This window comes from Eumetopias jubatus, unplaced genomic scaffold, assembly GCF_037043125.1.
Source record: "Eumetopias jubatus isolate StellerSeaLion01/CBP00866 unplaced genomic scaffold, mEumJub1_p1.0 scaffold_3, whole genome shotgun sequence".
NCBI lineage: Eukaryota > Metazoa > Chordata > Mammalia > Carnivora > Otariidae > Eumetopias > Eumetopias jubatus.
The window spans coordinates 61,712,070-61,730,925 of record NW_028274809.1 but is presented as its reverse complement, the minus strand read 5'-3'; the positions used below and the strand labels follow the sequence as shown (position 1 = coordinate 61,730,925).

General features: G+C 43.4%; 1 protein-coding gene across 2 annotated transcripts in view; it reads left to right on the top strand.

Annotated features, from left to right (window-relative positions):
• The window catches only part of MYO3B (myosin IIIB), a 382,159-nt gene that overhangs the window by 272,703 nt on the left and 90,600 nt on the right, over window positions 1-18,856 (top strand). Inside the window, exon 29 of one of the 2 annotated variants that reach the window (XM_088022122.1) lies at window positions 4,455-4,539. In XM_088022122.1, coding sequence (XP_087878248.1) covers window positions 4,455-4,539 — 85 coding nt within the window. Of the gene's footprint in view, window positions 1-4,442; window positions 4,540-18,856 lie in introns of both variants that reach the window. The other variant, XM_088022121.1, reaches the window with a different exon arrangement.

Genomic DNA, 18,856 nt, shown 5'->3' with positions numbered 1-18,856 from the left:
CTCTGACCCTCCCCCCTCTCATGTGCTCTCTCTCTCTCTCTCATTCTCTCTTTCAAATAAATAAAACATTAAAAAAAAAAGAAGGTCTTTTTATGATCCTGGCATTGGTCTATAGATCTTAAACTGATGGAGAACATTTATGGTGGGGAGGAGCACCATGGGCAAGAAATTAAAACTTGATTATCTGGTCTAAGCCGCCTTCCATTAGTTAACATCATTGTAAAGTGAGAGCATTAGACAGACTAAATCAGTGGTTTTTAAACATTTAAAAAATATTAGAATCTTCCCTTTTTACAGTTTGCAGTTTCTGGACTTCCACTGGAAGAAGCTGTGATTTTTCAAAAATATGGCTTTAATGCTAATGCCAGGATTTTCTGAAATGTGCAGATGAGTTGCTCTGGATTTCACAGTAGAGTTTGCAGTTTATCTGCCAGACCCAGCAAAGAGTTTCTGGGCACTTCTCACTCCTTTGGAATCTGCCTCCCAGCCTCTGTTTCAAGGAAATACAGAACTGGGACTTTACCTTGGAGTTGGGAGGTTAGGGAGTGGGAGAGAAGGAAGAGAGGGGCAGCCCAGGGAGCGGCAGTGTTTCCTAAATTTTAGGAGACTTGGGGGCGGAGACAACCACACACTTTTCATTTTCAAAAACAGGACGCCTAAACTCTTACTGACTCATGGCCTAGACCCTTTCTCCTTAGCAGAAGTCACAAATAGGAGGTCTTATAGGTGTAATCACCTTGCAGATGTGTTTTGTTTGGCCAGACACAGTGTTTTGTTTTGTTTTTTTTTAAACTTTGAACCCAAATGTCTTTAGGTGGGGCATATGTTCTCTGGTTCACCACAGACCCCACCACTTCCCTCTCTCTTTGCCTGACAGTGCGCACATTGATGTTACCTGGGTGGCCCCAAAGGCATTTGAGTTTGCACTGCCTGCTCCCATGTTTTCGGCCAAATGCCTTTCCATCTTACTCCAAAATGGTCTAGTGGAGACTTGGCTTGACTTTCCTGGGAAATATGAATGGCTCATTGAGTTCAATCCGACTTTGGAAGGATTCAACTCCTTCAGAGAAGTCCTTCTCAGAATTGCTTTATTTCATGGAACTGGAATACTTAGGGATGGTCCTCTGAGAAGAGACCCCTATCTGGAGAAGCCTCTGTTGCCCCATCTGCACACACCTCAAGTCTGCTGGGCAAGCTCATAATTGAATTTTTTCAGCCATGTCACTGGTCTTACTCCTTTTAACTCGGTCTGTTCACTTAGAATGACCACCCTATTTTACATTTCTGGTTTTCTCCATATCTTCATTTCTCCAATCTCCTTGTTCAGCAATTAATCTGCCAAAGAGATGCCAGATGATTCCAACTGTCACCAGGACATACTTAAAAATATTTCACAATATTGGGTTTTGCTTTGAACTCAATAGTTTGATGGCCTCCTTCTTTTTTAAGTTTATGTTTTTACTCTGACTCAAATCCTTCTCCCTGCTCTTCAGGCAAAGCTGGGAGATGGAGGAACAGACTTCATCTAAGCTTTATTAAGAATATTCTGTAAGATTTCTGTTTGATTTTTTATACTTCAAATAACTCTTAAAAATCAATATTTTGATGACTGAAGTGTAAATGAGTAAGAAACATGGAATAAGTTTTCCCTTCAATTACATGAACAGAAATTCTGTGGGCTTTTATTGGAAACCGAGGCAAAGTAACTGGGGGCATTTGCTAAGTTCCAAGGAAAGATGTTGAAGCTTCCTCTCTGGAGGTGGACATAGCACCTTTCTCCTGAGAGTCCCAAACCAAAAGGGGCTTGGTGATCTTTTCTTGCTTTGCTTTTTCCTCTCTGAATTACTATTAAGCTGCTCTTGTGCCTCTTTATTCTGAAGATCTCAGATAGGTGGAGACAACAGCAATCTCAGCTTTCTACATGGGTGATACCATCTGGGCTTTGATCAGTGCGTGGTAGCTCTTGGTTCTGCCGAATTGGACCCGAGCACAAGGTTAAAGATTATTCCTGTCAATGTTCCTTCCTAATAAGGAAGCAGAGTTATTTGTGCCCCTGAAGTAGGCTCCTCTTTCTCCTTTTCAAGTCAGTTCTTGCTTTTATGTTGCTTTTCATAGTATTACAAGTGAGCTTAGGCCAAACACTGTTTTAGAATCTCCAGGAGGGGTAAACCTACCTGCCTGATCCTCTCACTGGAGGAGTTGGTCAATCAAGAGATTGCAGGGAAGAGAGGGAAGAGAATCCGTTAATGAAATTCTGGAAGGTTGAAGCTATTTTTCTTGATTTCTTTTTTTTCTTCTTCTTTCAACATTGCTGTTTCACTGGTCATAATGTTTTTTTGTGTGTGTAAAAATAAAAATATAATGTTCCACTTAAAATTTTATCTTTATTTTTTTGGTGTTTATAGCAATAATAATAACAACAGATGGTCTTATCTATCACTGATACCTTGAAGAATTGCATTTCTTTTACACAAGAGATATTTATGTCTAAGGAACCAAACTAATAACATAGAATCAGAGCTTACTCTTCCCAGAATAGACAACATAAAACTATTGACTTCTCTATTTCTTTTTCTGCACTCTTTGTCATGCTGTATGTTCAATCATTATAACTTCAACCTTATACATTTTTTTAAAGATTTATTTTTTAGAAAGAGAAAGAGCCTGGGGGTGGGGGAGGGGAGGAGTAGAGGGAAAGGGAGAGAGAGTCTTAAGCAGACTCCCTGCTGAGCACAGAGCTCGACATGGGGCTCCATCTCATGACCCTGAGATCATGACCTGAGCCGAAACCAAGAATTGGACGCTTAACCAACTGCACCACCCAGGCGCCCCCAACTTTATACATTTTTTGCATCTTCTGCAGTATGTTGCAATTGCCAAGTTTACAGATTATCTTCACTGTTTATATTTTGGTTTGGATGCTTTTAGATGACCTGAAATAAAGACAGCAAATAGGTGCAGTCTCTCCCCTATCCTAATTGATTAGTAGTGACTGTGTGAAACTGTAATTCTCAGCCCTGGCCACACGTTAATATCATCCAGAGAGCTTCTTATAATTAATGCCAATCTTACCCCAGGTCGATTTCAGAATCTCTAGGGGCTGGACTTAGGCATATTTAAAATCTTCCCATGTGATTTGAATATACAGCTAGGATTAAGGATCACTGATCTGGAGCAGTGTCTGTCAAACTTCAGCATGGATCCAGGTCACCAATCTGTTAAAAACACAGATTGCCAGCTCCCACCACTGGACGTTCTGATTCACTAGGTCTTGGGTGGGGCCCAACTTTCTGAGGTTGATGCTTCATGTGTTGTCCTCATGGAGTCATGATCACGTGGCATCTGCACCATGGGAACCACTAATGTAAAGCATGTTAAGGAGGAACTTGAGGGGGGGGCGCCTGGGTGGCTCAGTCGTTGAGCGTCTGCCTTAGGTTCAGGTCATGATCCCAGGGTCCTGGGATCAAGCCCCGCATCAGGCTCTCTGCTCAGTGGGGAGCCTGCTTCTCCCTCTCCCACTGCTTGTGTTCCCTCTCTAACTGTGTCTCTGTCTGTCAAATAAATAAAATCTTTAAAAAAAAAAAAAGGAACTTGAAGCTGGAGAGCCTAGGTGGCTCAATCGGTTGAGCATCCGACTCAGGATTTCAGCTCAAGTCATGATCTCATAATCAAGCCCCACGTCAAGCCCACCCCCTCCCATGGGCTCTGCACTCAGTAAGGAGTCTGCTTGGGATTCTCTCTCTCTCTCTCTCCCTCTGCCTCTCCCCCCCACTCAAGTAAGCTTGCGTTCTCTCAAATAAATAAATAAATCTAAAAAAAAAAAAAGGAACTTGAACCTGAATTAAGATTTAGTGGAAAACAGGGGCATGATTGATTAGTTATGGCTGGGCAGCCATGGTCACAGAAAGGAGGAATTGTATTTGTTACTCCCACTCTTGAGAAGCAGTAAACTGCCCTCATTCACGATGTAGAAATGGGTTACTCCAGGAATGATTCCCTAGTTACAGTTTGTCCTACCCACATCGTGACAATCCATTCCCTGATATACATTCTGCATCAGCAGGCAGCCCTGTCCTGCCCAGCTGGGACTGGAAGCTGCTCTGCTGTCTAGCCTACTGCCATTCCAACTCCTGCACACCACCATGGCAGTCGACCTCTCCCGAGGGCATCAAATCTCTGTCCATTATGTCTACCTATTGTTGGAGAAAGGTAGCTTGTTTTCCCATAACTGTGAATTATTTTACCCAATTTGCTGGCTGGGATCCCAGAACAGGTCAGTCTTGATAACGTGTCATAGATAAAGGCTGCACAACAGCATGAGGGTGGGGAGAGAGGTGCTGCGGAGTGTGGATGGGAGCTAAAACCTAACCCTGCCTCTGAACTTAGCCATAGATCTCTAAGTTTTTTGTTTGTTTTCTTGTTTGTTTTCTCTCCGTTCTGAGGGCCTCTAATAGATCATAAAAGCAGTCCACAAACAGAATTCAACAGTGGCCATGCAGAGACTTCAAGCAACTCTTCTGCTGTCACTGAAAAAAATCGGTGAGTCTTATCCATAGTGTTCCCAGTCTTAAACTCGGGTGCTCTGTTCCAATGGACAGTGAAACAGAAGTATTCCTAACAGTGTTTTATATTGGTGAGTTGGAGAGAGTAGAGGCAAAAAGTGTTTTTTATCAGATTCTCCCAGGTCAGAAGTCATTACTCTGTGGGCAAAAGTCTTTATTCTGTAGGGCAACCTGAATACAATCCTGCTTTTTGGGTTCTCTTCATGGTAAAACAGGTACTTGGTCTCATTAGGGTAAAGCAGTTTTCCTCCACTGGGGACAGTGTTGCCCCTCTTCCCTCTGGAACATTTGGCAATGTCTGGAGATATTTTGGTTGTCACACCTTTAGGGGAGGAGTTGTGCTAATGTCATTTAGTGGGTAGAGGCCAGGGATACTGCTAAACATCCTACCATGCACAGCACAGCCCCCTCACAACCAAGAATTGTCCAGCCCAAAATGTTCCAAAATAAAAAAACCTTGTGTTTAAGATAAAGCAAAAAGGGAGTATCATTTCCTGTTTACCCACACTTTCTAGTTAAATATAACTCAAAATAAGTAGAGCATTAGAGCCCAGGGCCATCATGCACCATCTTCAGTGTACACAGGAGCTACTCAGGTCTGCAGAGGACAATGTCCCTTGCTAAATGTAGGCTCAGGTCACCTTAAGTCAGGCCAGGCCAGCCCATGACATCAAGCATTGGAGACTCAAGGAACTCCTAGGCTTCCAATTCCTTCAGGGACATCTCCATAACCTACCTTCTCCCAGAAAAGGTTTTCAGGCCCTGTCATACATGTCACCAGGAAGGGGACACAACTACAGGAAGGAGTGGACCATGGCAAAGGGATGGTCTAACTAGAATGAAGCTTAAGACCTTTCATATTTTCCTCTAAATCAGTTGTAAGGACTTTTTCATTAAAACTTTACTCCAGGATTTGGAGAAAGAAGCAGATCATTAGAAGCTTCTTTGCATCTTTTCCCTTGGAAAAAGAAGTGGTTTTGATTTGTAATTTTTAAAAATATTTCTTAATTTTTTGAGATTTCTTATTAATATTTTTGAGACTTGACAAATTACATTATCAGTACTTCTCTAGTGGTCTCAAATTGTTGGGCTGCTTATAAAGTATACTACTTTCCCAACAGAATAGCTCATCCAAGGGTACTTGAGGAAATATTATAGGCCTATCACCTCATACTAGAATAACAAAGTTTAGAATTTCTGATGCAGCAGAAAGACCCTTGAACTTGGCAGGTGGAAGACTTGGGTTCTGGTCCTAGTGCCGACACTTTCCAGCTGTTTGACTTGGACAAGTCAGTGAACCAGTTTGGGAAATGGCTCTCGCTCCAGCCCAAGCCTGACTCCCCTCAACCTCAGCTGGTGGTTGACTTTACACAGTATCAGGGCAGTCTGTGAGTAACTTCAGCTTCACTTCCCTGCATCTCAGAATCTCTTTCTCTTCAGCTGTTCTTTCTTCCTTTGCTCTCATCTCAAAAGACTACAGGTCTTTTCCTTGCACAGGCTAACTAACGCCTTCATTCGAGGTCCTATCCTCCAGGCCCTGTCCCCATCAGTTAGCCCACACTTGCTTTCACAGCTTTCTCTCTCTGCTGTCTCTTTCCCTTTTGCTTATACCTTTCCCCTTTCTACAAAAAAGGCTACTCTTGGCCCTGGCTTCCCTCTTACTTTTACTATCAGACTATCTCAGACTGACATCCGGGTCAGCTGCCTCATGCCCTCACCTACCCCTCCCTCCTTGATCCTGAAATCTGATCTGTGCCCTCCCCGTGTCTCTACAACTGCTCTTGGGAAGTTCAGCTCCCAGTTGCTAGAACCTCATCTTCATCAGACTCTGCAGCATCCGTTCCATGGGCCGTGCTGGCCTCAGGTTGCCCTCTTCCTTGGATGTTTGTGGACCTGCAGGCTTCAGGCTCTTCCTCTAAGATATCCTTGGTCTCTGTCTTCTCTGGCTCCATCCTCCTCATCCACCCACCATTGAAATGAGGTAGTTCTCCGGGTCTTTGACTTTCTTCTCTACTCCTCACCTGGGTGATATCCTCTCTCACTGGTGTGTTCTGATATCAACTCTCAGCTCAGTGAGCATGGTTCTCAGGTCTCTGTCTGAACCCTTCACTCCCACACCCAACCCTGCTGGCCGTGTATTTCTGATTTACACACCAGGGCCTCAGCAGAAAAGTCCCCAGCAAAGTAACTTTTGTGCCTGACCCTCCTACTGTGGTGAGTCGTACGAACACTCTCTGGTGACTCTAGCCTTGAAACCTGGCAGTCAGTTTTTCTCTCTGGCAGTCATTTTTGATCCCTACCTCTCACGTAACCCCACCTCCAGTCATTTTTTTAGCGTCCTTCCCTGGTCCAAGCCTGCCATTATCTCCTTCTCTCTCTCCTGCTTCTCTTCTTTATAGACCAGCTTTTATTTCTGACACCTGATCAATTGTCCTAAAGCATATTCTGACTTTTCAAAGAACTTTAATGGCTTCCCATTTTAGACCAAAAGAGGTTCAGACATCTCAGTGTGCCATATCAAGCCTCTTTCTGTCTTGCTGGACTTTGTCTTCCAGATCACCTCCAGCATGTCCCGAAATGCACCCTGTGCGGTCAGACTTACTGTTTTACCAATGCATCTACCTCTGTTCTCTCTGCTCATGCCTTTCTGTTCAGCTCTTAGTGATCTCATCAAGATACATTGGCATATCCCTTTACTCCATATAGACCTCAATTCTTTTCAATGTTCCTTGAACCTTTGTAGTTCATTTTAACAGAACTACTCAAAATCCTGGTTCACGACGAGATAATGAACTTACATCAGAATGTAAATCAACCCACTGCTTTCTGCATCAAGAAAGTTTGCTATGAAAAAAATATCAGCTCAGCTGAACAATGTACTTGGTGATGAATTGATTTACATTCTGGCACAAGCTCCTTATGACATTGTGAGCAGTAACAGCTCACAAAGTCCCAAACAGACAGTGTCCTGGTGATAAACAAATCACACTTTGGTTTATCATTCTCTGCAGTTTTTTATGTATTGCCTGGTGTTGTGGTTGACTGTATGCGAGCAGGTCAGCTTCTCAAAGGTGAGGGCTGAATCTTCTCCCCGTTTCCAATACGTGCAGTAGGTACTCAATAAGTTTATTGAGCCGACTTCGAACACCCCTCTTAAGGCTCAGATTTTTATGAAAGAAATGTTCTTCCTGCTCAGTCTTTGGGTGGTGACAGCAACAATAGGATCAAGAATAATTCATCGGATAGGACATGCCTGCCCCAGGGAGCTAGGGGGTCTCATTTTGCCCTCTGTGCTTGATGATCACCTCAGTGCCCTGTGGATCAACCCAGGGGTTGACAGGAAGGAAACCAAGGTGGGGAGGGGGGGGGGAATGCCAGGGTAAGAGATGGCAGACTAAGAAGAAAGCTAAGTCATGCCAATGATGATGCTCTTAGCAGTAATTAACAAACCCTTCAACTAATATGTTTACGAATCCCTCAGGATAGAGGTCAGGACACAGAAGTTCCAGTGCTGGCTCATTTGCTCAGAGATGTCAGAAAGGACGTGGGCCCTTTTCGTCTCTCTGCTACTTTCCGTGCATCAGCAGTGCCCCCACTTGTGGTCACACGGTGGCTAAAGCAGCACCAAGCATCATTTCCTCACATGGCAATGTCCAAAGCAGGCAGGAAGAGATGGATGGGAAGGGGGCTCTCCTCGGGAGTCTCTCTCTGTTTCCCAGAAGTCCCTAGGACACCCCTTGCATCTCACTGGCCAGTGATTGCCAATCTGCAGAGGTGGCTGTGCCCGGGAGCAACAGAGAAAGCTGGGAATGCGAGCATGGGCACTTGCAGGAGAGAGTAGGCAAAGAAAAAAGGGGTTGGAGAACCAACCAACACAATGTGCCAGAAGAGTCCTGAAGGGGTAGTGATGGGAGCAGATAGGTACCAGGGAAAGATAAAGGGAAAGTAAAATCAGAGGAAGAGTAAGAAAGACCCAAACATGACAAGAAATATTGCTGAGAATAAGAACAACATAATCATTCAGTTTCACTCAACATTTGTTGTGAGTCCAGGTCTTTTCCCACATTGATCTCACATGATTCTCATCCTAGCCTTTTGGGTGGTATTACTGACTCCATGTTACTGATAAGTAAACTAAATCAGAGAAGGCTAAGATAAGTAGGTCCCACATGCTGGTCTAGAGACAAGTGCTGAGTTGGACGTATCAGATTTACCTACTCCTGCCCCTAATCAGCTAATCGGGAGGGTCACCCAGTGTCACACAGAAAATAAATGGCAGGTCTGGGTTTGAAATCAGCACTTCTCTCTCCAACAATAAAAACAACTAACATTTGACACTTAACAAATTCCTGGGCACTGTACTAAGTGTTCTACATGTGCTACCTTATTTAATCCTTATATAACTACCTGATGAAAGAGGTACACATTTTATAATTTCTGACATTAAGATATTACAAATAATTTGCTTTCTGGTGTCAGAGTCTGGAGAAGACGTGCAGAAATGGCACCTCCAAGCGGAAGGAAAAGAAGGAAAAACAGGTCATCAGCCTTGGACCTCAGGTAGCTAAAGGGCAAAATGTGTGTGGTGTCTGCCACATCTTTGCATCCTTCAGTGACACTTCTGTCCATGTCACCGTTCTTTCTGGCAAGGACACCATCCACCATGTGGCTGGTGGGCTGAAGGTGAAGGCTGACCCAGATGAATCCTCTCCCTATGCTGCCATGTCGGCTGCCCAGGATGTAGCCCAGAGGGGCAAGTCACTGAGCATCTCATCAAACTCCAGGTCACAGGAGGAAACAGAACCAAAACCCCTGGGCCCAGGGCCCAGTCAGCCCTCAGAGTCCTTGCCTGCTCAGGAGTGAAGATCAGGTGGATTGAGGATGTTACCCTCACCAGCCCCCCGCCCCCGACAGTACCTGCGGGAAGGGGGGTTGCCATGGTCGCTGTTTGTGAACAGGATTCCTCAAATTACTGTTTTCTGTTAATAAATTGCCTTTGTGGAAGCTTAAAAAAAAAAGATATTACAAGTGATTTGCCAATGTGGCTTAGTAAAGTGACAGTCAGGATTTGGATGCAGGTCTTCTGACTCCAGAGCTGAAACTTTTGAGATACTGTTACATTCTGCTGCCAGTCTAGGTTCCAGGCTCCAAATGCTTAGCCCATGGCTTTTTTCTGCTCTTTGTTCTTTATAACTGTCATTGTAACAAATCGTAAATCACAGCAAGCTAAGGAATAAACCCTGATTGGCATAAAATTGTCATTCTATGATTGGTGGGAAAAATTCCAGCACCAATGTCTTGGGATAAAGCCTCATGGAGGGCGCCTGGGTGGCTCAGTTGGTTAAGTGACTGCCTTCGGCTCAGGTCATGATCCTGGAGTCCTGGGATCAAGTCCCACATCGGGCTCCCTGCTCCTCGGGGAGTCTGCTTCTCCCTCTGACCCTCTTCCCTCTCGTACTCTCTGTCTCTCATTCTCTCTTTCTCAAATAAATAAATAAAATCTTTAATAAAAAAAAAAAGCCTCATGGAGAAGATGCTCCCATCTGTGTACCATGGGGTGGGAGCTAACTTGGCTAAGGAGAAGGCAACTCCAAGTTGACAGGAGAAATGAGTGGTTGGGGTGGCACTCCTCCGCCCCTCTTCCTCCATGAGCCTGTAACTGTGTACAGTGAATGACAGAAAGGAAATAGTCTTTTATGTCATGGGGCTTTGTTCCCATGTTGGTAATCCTCTATTCTAATGCTGATAAGTACAATAGTGAGGATTATGCTCCTTAATTTAATTTGGCCTGCATATGGCAAAGCTCTCGCAAGGCTTTTATTTGACATTCTTTAGCCCAGCCAGCCTGTTGTCCTATAAAAAGCAGCCCCTGTAAGGGAGGCAGGAGATTGATAATGCTGCTGCACATGTTTTTACGCGGCAGCTTGTAACACACCTCCAGAGAAGCTTCGTGTGGGCCACTTGAGTGAGGATTCAGACTCAGAGGGATGGGAATCTTCACAACTGAGGCGGCTCGAGGAGAGCTGGCACCTCGCGAGAGGGGAAAACGAGCACATATTTCTCCCGTGTGTCATCCTTGCAGCTCTGGGGCTTGGAGCCAATTGGGCTGACCTCAGAATCGATGAGCCAGAGAAACAGCCTCCCAGTCAGGCCCGACTGTGGGCCAGATTTTCGTGTGGGCTGTGAAAGTACAGATTGCCACATATCTTGACAAACACTCTGCATGGGGGGGTCATTGCAGAAATATGTGGCACTGCGAAGAAGATAAAACAAAACTTTTCTTACAGATCAGAGGGCCTTTCCTCTCCCACCCTTCAGTCCCCATGCTCAGTTTTCCTTCTACTTCCATTTCACCCCTCAGGAGGCTAGCCCTCCAGCAAACTTTCTACCGCTGTGGCCAAGTCAATGCACTAAAGCAGTAGAGGACCTCATGTGGACCCTGAAAGAGGTAGGCAGCAGGTATGGGAGCAGTGGTGGAGGTGGTGGCCTTCTTTGATGAAGCACTGAGGATGTGAAAGATACTCTGTGTGTTATCTCATTTGGGTGGAAAGCAGATGGGCCTTGGTGACAGTCCTGGGTTTAAACCTTAGTTCAGCTCCTTATAAACTATGAGTCTTGGGCAAATTCCTTCATCTTTCTGAACTTCAATATGCTGGGCTGCAAAACAGTAATGTGTGTGAGGATTAGAGATGATCTATGGAAGGGAACTAGCGTAGTTCTAGACGTGTAATAAATGCTCAAGGGATGAAGACCAGCTGCTATCGCTTGTGGTGATGGAAGTGGTGGCAATAGTAGTATTTAAAAGGTTACTATAGGGGCACCTGCGTGGCTCAGTCGGTTAAGCGTCTGCCTTCGGCTCAGGTCATGATCTCAGGGTCCTGAGATGGAGCTCGTGTTAGGCTCCCTGCTCAGTGGGGGGCCTGCTTCTCCCTCTGCCGCTCCCCCTGCTTGTGCACTCTCAGTCTCTCTCCCAAATAAATAAATAAAATCTTTTAAAATTTTTAAAAAAACAAAAGGTCACTATAAAGCTAACCTGATAGGAAGGGTCAACATCCCTCTGGCTTTGCTCTAGGGCTTTAGACTAAAACAAGCATTGAGGATTCCAGCCCTTTAGAAACTTTGAACAATGCTCACTCTCTGGTTTAACTTGAGATCCCAATTTATTTTCTGTGGTCCTGGCTGTTATCTCAGGGATAAATCTGAGATTGACTTTGGGCCTGACTCACTCTTGCCAGTATGGCCAGGATTCCAGGGGCACACCCTCAAATGATAACTTTCAGAACTTACTCAATTATTAGGGCCTTCTTAGAGTTTCTTGATTTTTAAGATATTAATTGGTCACATTCAAAACCTTTTTGAAGCCAGAAACCTTATCACCAGCTGAAAGGAGCTGCAGGGAAGAAATCTGTTTTGAGTTATATTTTTCCTTGTGGATTTGCCTATGGCTGTACATAAATATTTATCTGAACTATTTCAACAAACCTTAAATCATCAGTGATCCTTATGCAAAGGAGCCTTTTAGAAGGATTGTGGATGTCAGGAATGTCAGCAGTCCAAGTTCTCTTTATAGGACCAGATTCCAGAGACTGGAGGCCCCTTTTTAAAATATTTGGAGCTGTTTGGTGGTTTTCAATATGTCTTTTGTTTTCCTGTTTCTGTCTATCTGTTCCTGCTGTTCCTTCTGAATAGAATTTCCTTGCCAGTTCCTTCTTTACCTGTTGATATTTTACCCGGCCTTCATGCTATCACACATGTGGCACTACCTGCAGGGCCTTGAAGCAGACTAAAGCTAGAAGAGCATCCCGGGCAGAAGAAAGAGTGAGCCATGGTCCAGAGGCAGGATGTTCAGGGGGCGCTCTGGGAAAGTGAGGTGTCCAGTGGGACGAAGGCTGAGGGGCCAGGGGTGGGGGTGGCGTGATGCAGAGAGTACTCTAACAGGCAAGAAGGCAGATGGGAGCCAAGACGTGGGAGGCTTAAAAGATGCACAAAATATTTTGGACCGTATTCTATAAGCTGAAAGATGTACACGTACAGTCATTGGGTAGAATATGGTCTGCAGACATATTTTGTTTGGCCTGCACAATGTTTTTGAAATTCTTAATTAGTTTCCAACATATAAAAATAGATTTCATGGAACAATCCAAATTTCTGATGGCTTTTGAAAAATTGGAGTATCTAAGCAGCAGTCTGCTGGAACCGTGTAGAATCTGTCTTTCATTGATACCTACTCATGGCCTGCTTAATTCATGGCCTGGCCCCACCAGCATCTGAGTCTGATTCCTGTCCAGTGTGTGCAGAGGCACCATGCAGGCAGAGGAAGCAATTTAGGCTACAGACTCTGGAGCCAGATTGCTTCTGTCTAGGCTCAGGTCTGTGTCCAGCTAGCTCGATGACCTTGGGCAAGTTAAAGCATATGTCTAATAATGGTACCTTCCTCCTATGGCTGTTGTGAGAAAAAACTATAGGGAATGTTTAGAAGACTACCTAGCCTGTAGTAAATGCACAAAAACATTAACTGTTATTACTATATTCTCCATGAGATAGTGAACTCCAGGGTTGAAACTGTCACTCACTTCTGAATGATTCAACTAAATCTGGATCTAGAATCATGGGCCATCATAAGCATAAAGGTAATTGATGAATGGCTGAATGAATATGTGCTCTTTAAATTTTTCTTTCTTTTTTTTATTATGTCATGTTAATCACCATACATTACATCATTAGTTTTTGATGTAGTGTTCCATGATTCTTTGTTTGCATATAACACCCAGTGCTCCATTCAATACGTGCCCTCTTTAATACCCATCACCAGGCTATCCCATCCCTCCACCCCCCCTCCCCTCTAGAACCCGCAGTTTGTTTCTCAGAGTCCATAGTCTCTCATGGTTCATCTCCCCTTCTGATTCCCCCCCTTCATTTTTCCCTTCCTACTATCTTCTTTATTTCTGTCAGATCCAAAGGTAAATTTAATTAGTTTGACCTCAAGAAATGCTTCTTTATTTATGTTGAGTTTGACTTGAATATAGTAATTAATTTTTGATAAATTAGGAATCTGGTTTTCTCAGAAACCTAGCAGAGCTAACAAAATAAGTGAAGGGAAATGTTAACATTGTCTCATTTTTCTATGATGGATCTAACTGCCTAACTGAAAAATAAGACCCAGTTTTGGAAGATAATTATGTGTTTTCTTTATGAAGCTCAATTACTGGCAGGTAAGTATCTATGGTTAATATCTTAATTTAGGGTTGGTTCAGGGGCAGCTGGGTGACTCAGTCGGTTAATGTCTGCCTTCAGCTCAGGTCATGATCCCAGGGTCCTAGGATCGAGCCCCGTGTCAGGCTCCCTGCTCAGCAGGAACCTGCTTCTCCCTCTCCTCCCTGCCCACCGCCCACTCGTGCTCTCTCTAGCTATCTCTCTCTCTCAAATAAATGAGTAAAAAAACTTTAAAAAAAAAAATTAGGGTTGGTTGCTAGGATCCAGACATAGTGAACTTAAGCAGAAATAATGTTAGAACACATTTTTGACTTGGGTTCTCTGACCACCCCCCCAACACATGAGATCCATACTTCAAGGCAGTGTTTTGTGCCTGGTGTCTCAGACAAACATGAAGCATCTTCAGAAATGATTTGGACAGTTTGGCATGAAAACCAATTTCTGGTATGTTCAACATATCTTACGTATAGCTGAAGTTACAACACCACCCCACCAAGGCCTTTAATGTGATCACCTGAGGACATGAATACATTTGCCATCAGCAAAGGATGCTTGTCAGCAAATGATGGCATGACTCTGCAGAGTTGACCTGCAAAGTTGGATTCACTTTCTCTCTGGAAAACTTGAACATTTACAAAGAACTTTGGTCCAGTGGCATTTAATTTTATTTGGATAAATATCATCTAAAACTGAATGATGTGTTTAAGATTCTGAAACATTACTCTTTAACTTTGTACTTGAAATGTCAAATAGCTCTCCTTTCTTTAAAAAAATCAACTTTTTAGAATGATGATGCCTCTCCTTTTTTAAAGAAATCTCCATCTTTAGCTCTCTCCTTTTCCTTCTTTCTTTCCTTCTCTCTCTCAACCTCTCTGTCTCTCTTCTTATACAGTTGATACCTACACCTCAAAAGTTCTGGTTTCTCATCTAAAGGACAATTTCAGGTAATGACAAAATCTGGCAAATTCTTCTGACCATTTCATTACCCCTCGTTCCCATCCTACATTACCCATTTTGTGAGAGTAGGAATTTCTAGAAATTCCATATATCTCTGATACCTACTTTGCTGGTATCCTCACCCATACCCTTGTGATATTCAGGCTCAGAATGAGTTTTTGACAAAAAATACCTTTTCATATTGAGCCTATTTTGAAAGAAAGAAAAAAAAAACTTGAGAAAAGAAAACTTGCTCAAGTATTGCAGGAAACAAAATTTGTGTAAAAATGAATTCTGCATAAAAGTGTTTTATCATCAACACTTAAGGAAACCTAGATTATAATGCTGAGGTTGAAGGCGGATCAACTTTGTACATTTCCACAATGTTATTAACTTTATTTCATTTTCTTTGGGTTAAGAGGAAAAAATATTAGTGTTTCTGCTCCAAGTGTGTTTTGTGAATTCAATGGCAGTTGGCTTCTACCTGTAGGGCACAAATATTCCAGCACATTTCCCATTAGCATTGCCCCAGTCACTTTAACCTAAGAAGGAACCTAAGCAAGTGTTCACCAAAGAAGCTATTGACAGTAGTAATGCCACACTTTTTCTGTGTGTATCTCAGTGACTTCTCAGACTTGTCTCCTTGATGAGTAGACAAAACAGGAGGAGGGTTGAATTTTTTTCTTTTCGTCTGAATGGCATAGGTCAGGAAGACAGGAATAGAGAGCTTTGGTGAAACAGGGCCCTAGCGACCGCTGTGATTGGGAAATTAGATAATAAACAGACCCTGTTACCAAGATTCTAATGGCCTAAAATCAACACAGCCTGGGGATGCAGGCAGGAATGGGCTTTCTTGCTCTGGCCCAGACCTTCCCGGGAGAGCTCTTTGTGTCAACAAGAACAGCCAGCGCTCCTGGCCGGCTCCCAGCACTCAGAGTGGGGCTATCATTTTTGTTTGCTTTGCAAATATCTTAATGGGAAGTGGTTCAACACCACCTATGGGTTAATCTGGGGGGTTCTGCTTGGCAGCTGTTAGCTCTGAGAACCACATGGCTGCTCCCGGGTGGAGGGAGGCAGGCTGACGGTTAACTACCCAGCGCCAGGTTGAGGCATCTCCTTTGCTCATTAGATTTACTGACTGGCAGGAAGCACCTTGTTGTCTTTTATTTTTAGTTTGTTCCTCCTGGGAGTGTAAGGATATTATTCTCAGATCCAATTGTGCTTTTCCCTCTCAGGCAGGGCGCTTGTCTCTATTCGTTTCACTCACGTGCCACATACTTCTTTCACCTAAGTGCGTTCTCACGGGATCGGGAATTTGATATTCAAAGTGGTGGTGTGGTGGCAGCTGAGGGGGTGGTATTGTTGCAGGAAGAAGGATCTGGTATGTTAGCCCGCCAGGAGGGCAACACCACGGCCCTGTCTTCCCCTGGGATCTAAAGACTTGAGTAGACACCAGCTTTTCTTAAGAGTACCTGCCCTGCCGTTCCCTTAGTTTTCTCCTCTCTTCCTGAATTTGGCTTTCCCTTGCCTTCACCCATGGGAATGCTTGCCTGGCTGACTTGGCCAACTCATGTTTTTCTGGATCCGTGTCAGTTGACATTGGCACAAATGAACTCTTTCTTTTTGCTTTCCTCACTGGATTGTAGGCAGGGTTGGACGATTGCCACAGTGCAGGTTAGGGAAGTTCCTAGACTGATGACAGACTTGTAGACAGTTTCCAAATGCCCCATTTGTAAAAATGCAAGAAGTGCAGATGACTTTATAAATCCTGGGATGAATGTCCAGCTACCCTCAGTAAGAGTGGAGACTTGCTCCCAAGACCGTTTCCTTTCCTGAAGATTTCCACACTTCTTTGTAGGGCTGCCTGGTGCTTGAGAGCAGGGGCTGTCTACAGTCCACTAGACCTGCTGCTACTAAGGGGAAGACTTTGATGAACTTATTTTCTCCATTTCCTCATCTTTAAATGGAAGACAAAATGGCACAATGTCTACCTCGCCAGGTCTAGAAGGTCCAATGAGATAACATATATCAAGTGCACAGCATCTCACCTGATACATGAAAAGCACTCGTAAATAGTAAGAAGGAGTTACTGTCATTCTCTCTGAAGGATTCATCTTTCTCTGTGTAATTTTTAGTGTTCTACATTCTTTTCTGGGGCATTCGTTTTGAAGCCTGTGATTCCTAACTCTTTAAAAATAAGCCAGTGCCAGGGGTGCCTGGGTGGCTTATTTGGTTAAGCATCTGACTCTTGGTTTAGGCTCAGGTCATGATCTCAGGGTTGTGAGATCGAGCCCTGTGGCTTAAGATTCTCTCTCTCATCCTCTCCACCTCTCTCTCTCTCCCTCTCTAAAAAACAAATTAAGTAAGTAAATAAATAAATTAAGCCAGTGCTGAGGGACAATTTCAGTATCAAAGTAAATAATGATAATAAAAGAATATAATCTACTGAATAAAATAAGAATGCATTAATTCACATTGATAGAAAAAAAGAAGGGAGGGAGGGAAAGGAGGATGAAGAAAGGAAGTAACAGGGTAAGCTTTTCTTTGCAGTAAAATGTGAAATAATGTAAAAGGAATGATAAAAACAGAAAATAATTGTTTGGCAACTACCAAAATAATCATTGTTTCAGATAAAAATCATCAGTGGATGCTAAAACTAATAGGTGAAAGTTTAAGGAGTAACAAGCTTTTCACGTAGTCCCGGAGTAAATCTCCATGAGATACTTAGTAATTACAAAAGGGCGGTGGGGGTGATCTGGCAAACAGCACTTTAGCCAAGTGATGAAAGTTAGCATCACCAGTAATTGGACAGATTGACAGCATGTGCCTCCTGATAGGAGGCACTGAGAAGAACACAACATCACTCCTGTGGATTTCCTGCCAAATGTGCATAACCTGAATCCAATCATGAAGAAATAGCAGACAAACCGAACAGAGAGACCTCTTTCAAAATTACTGACCTGTAGGCTTCAAAATGAATGACAAAGGATGACTGAGGAACTGTTCCAGATGACAGGAGACTAGAAAAACATGACAACTGAATGCAGTGTATGGTCCAGAATTTTCCTTTTCTATAGAATAAGACATTATTGGAACAGTTGGCAAAATCTGAACATTCTATGCATTGGATGATAGTATGTATTAATATTAATTTCCTGATTTTGGTTATCGTACTATGGTCATATGAGAGAGTGCCCTTGCTTTTAAGAAGAACACACTGAAATATTTAGGGATAAAGGAACATCAGGTGCAACCGACTCTGAAATGGTTCAGAAAAAAATTACATGTATTTTTTGGTGTATATGGGTATCAGTATACATGTACCAAGAGAAAGAGAGGAGAGAGAGGCTAAAGGCAAATGTGTACTTTGCTAATATTTGGAGAATCTGCTCAGGCATATACAGAATCCCTTCTGTTATTCTTTCATCTTTACTATAAATATGAAATTAAGTCAAAATAAAAAGCTAAAATTACAAAATCAAGTCAGTGCTGCTTCCCCCCTTTTGGCTGGGCAGTTCATCAGCCACCTCTCTTTAGATCCCCCTGCTTCTCCATCCAGACCTAAATGTGTATTCCCATCAGCATTGCCCTGCATGCTGTCTGTCCTTGAGCCTCTCCATTGTGACTCTGCTAACTGCAACAGTCTTGTTTAGGCTTTTTCACCTAATTTTTTAAAAATTCCCCGAACTGTTCCTCCCTACACTCACGCCCCCTCCCTCATCTGTCTTTGGGCCTCATCATTTAAGGCCATGCTGCTCATGCACTTTATTTCAGAATTTCTTGTTTCTCTTTTTCTGAACTGAGCATTGCTTCCAGAATTCAAAGAGGAAAACCGGGTTAAATATTCTCTTTTGGGGGTGTACTAGTGATGAGAGCATCATGCAAAGGATGTGGATGTTAGACTCGTCTCTTCCTCTGACTTAACTTGGACAAGTCACATCAGCCTTTCTGGGCCTCAGTTTTCCCGCATACAGCATGAAAAAGGTGTGACGTTTCCTTTGTCTCCACCAAGTCTGTGCCCTGGCCTGACTCAGTCTTTAAAGTGTTAAAACTGTAATTCAAAATTAACTCAACCCACAAGTCACCTTGTGACCCCGCCCAAAGGAGAGACAGAGGTTGGAGAAAGGAAGCCACCCCAGATACCT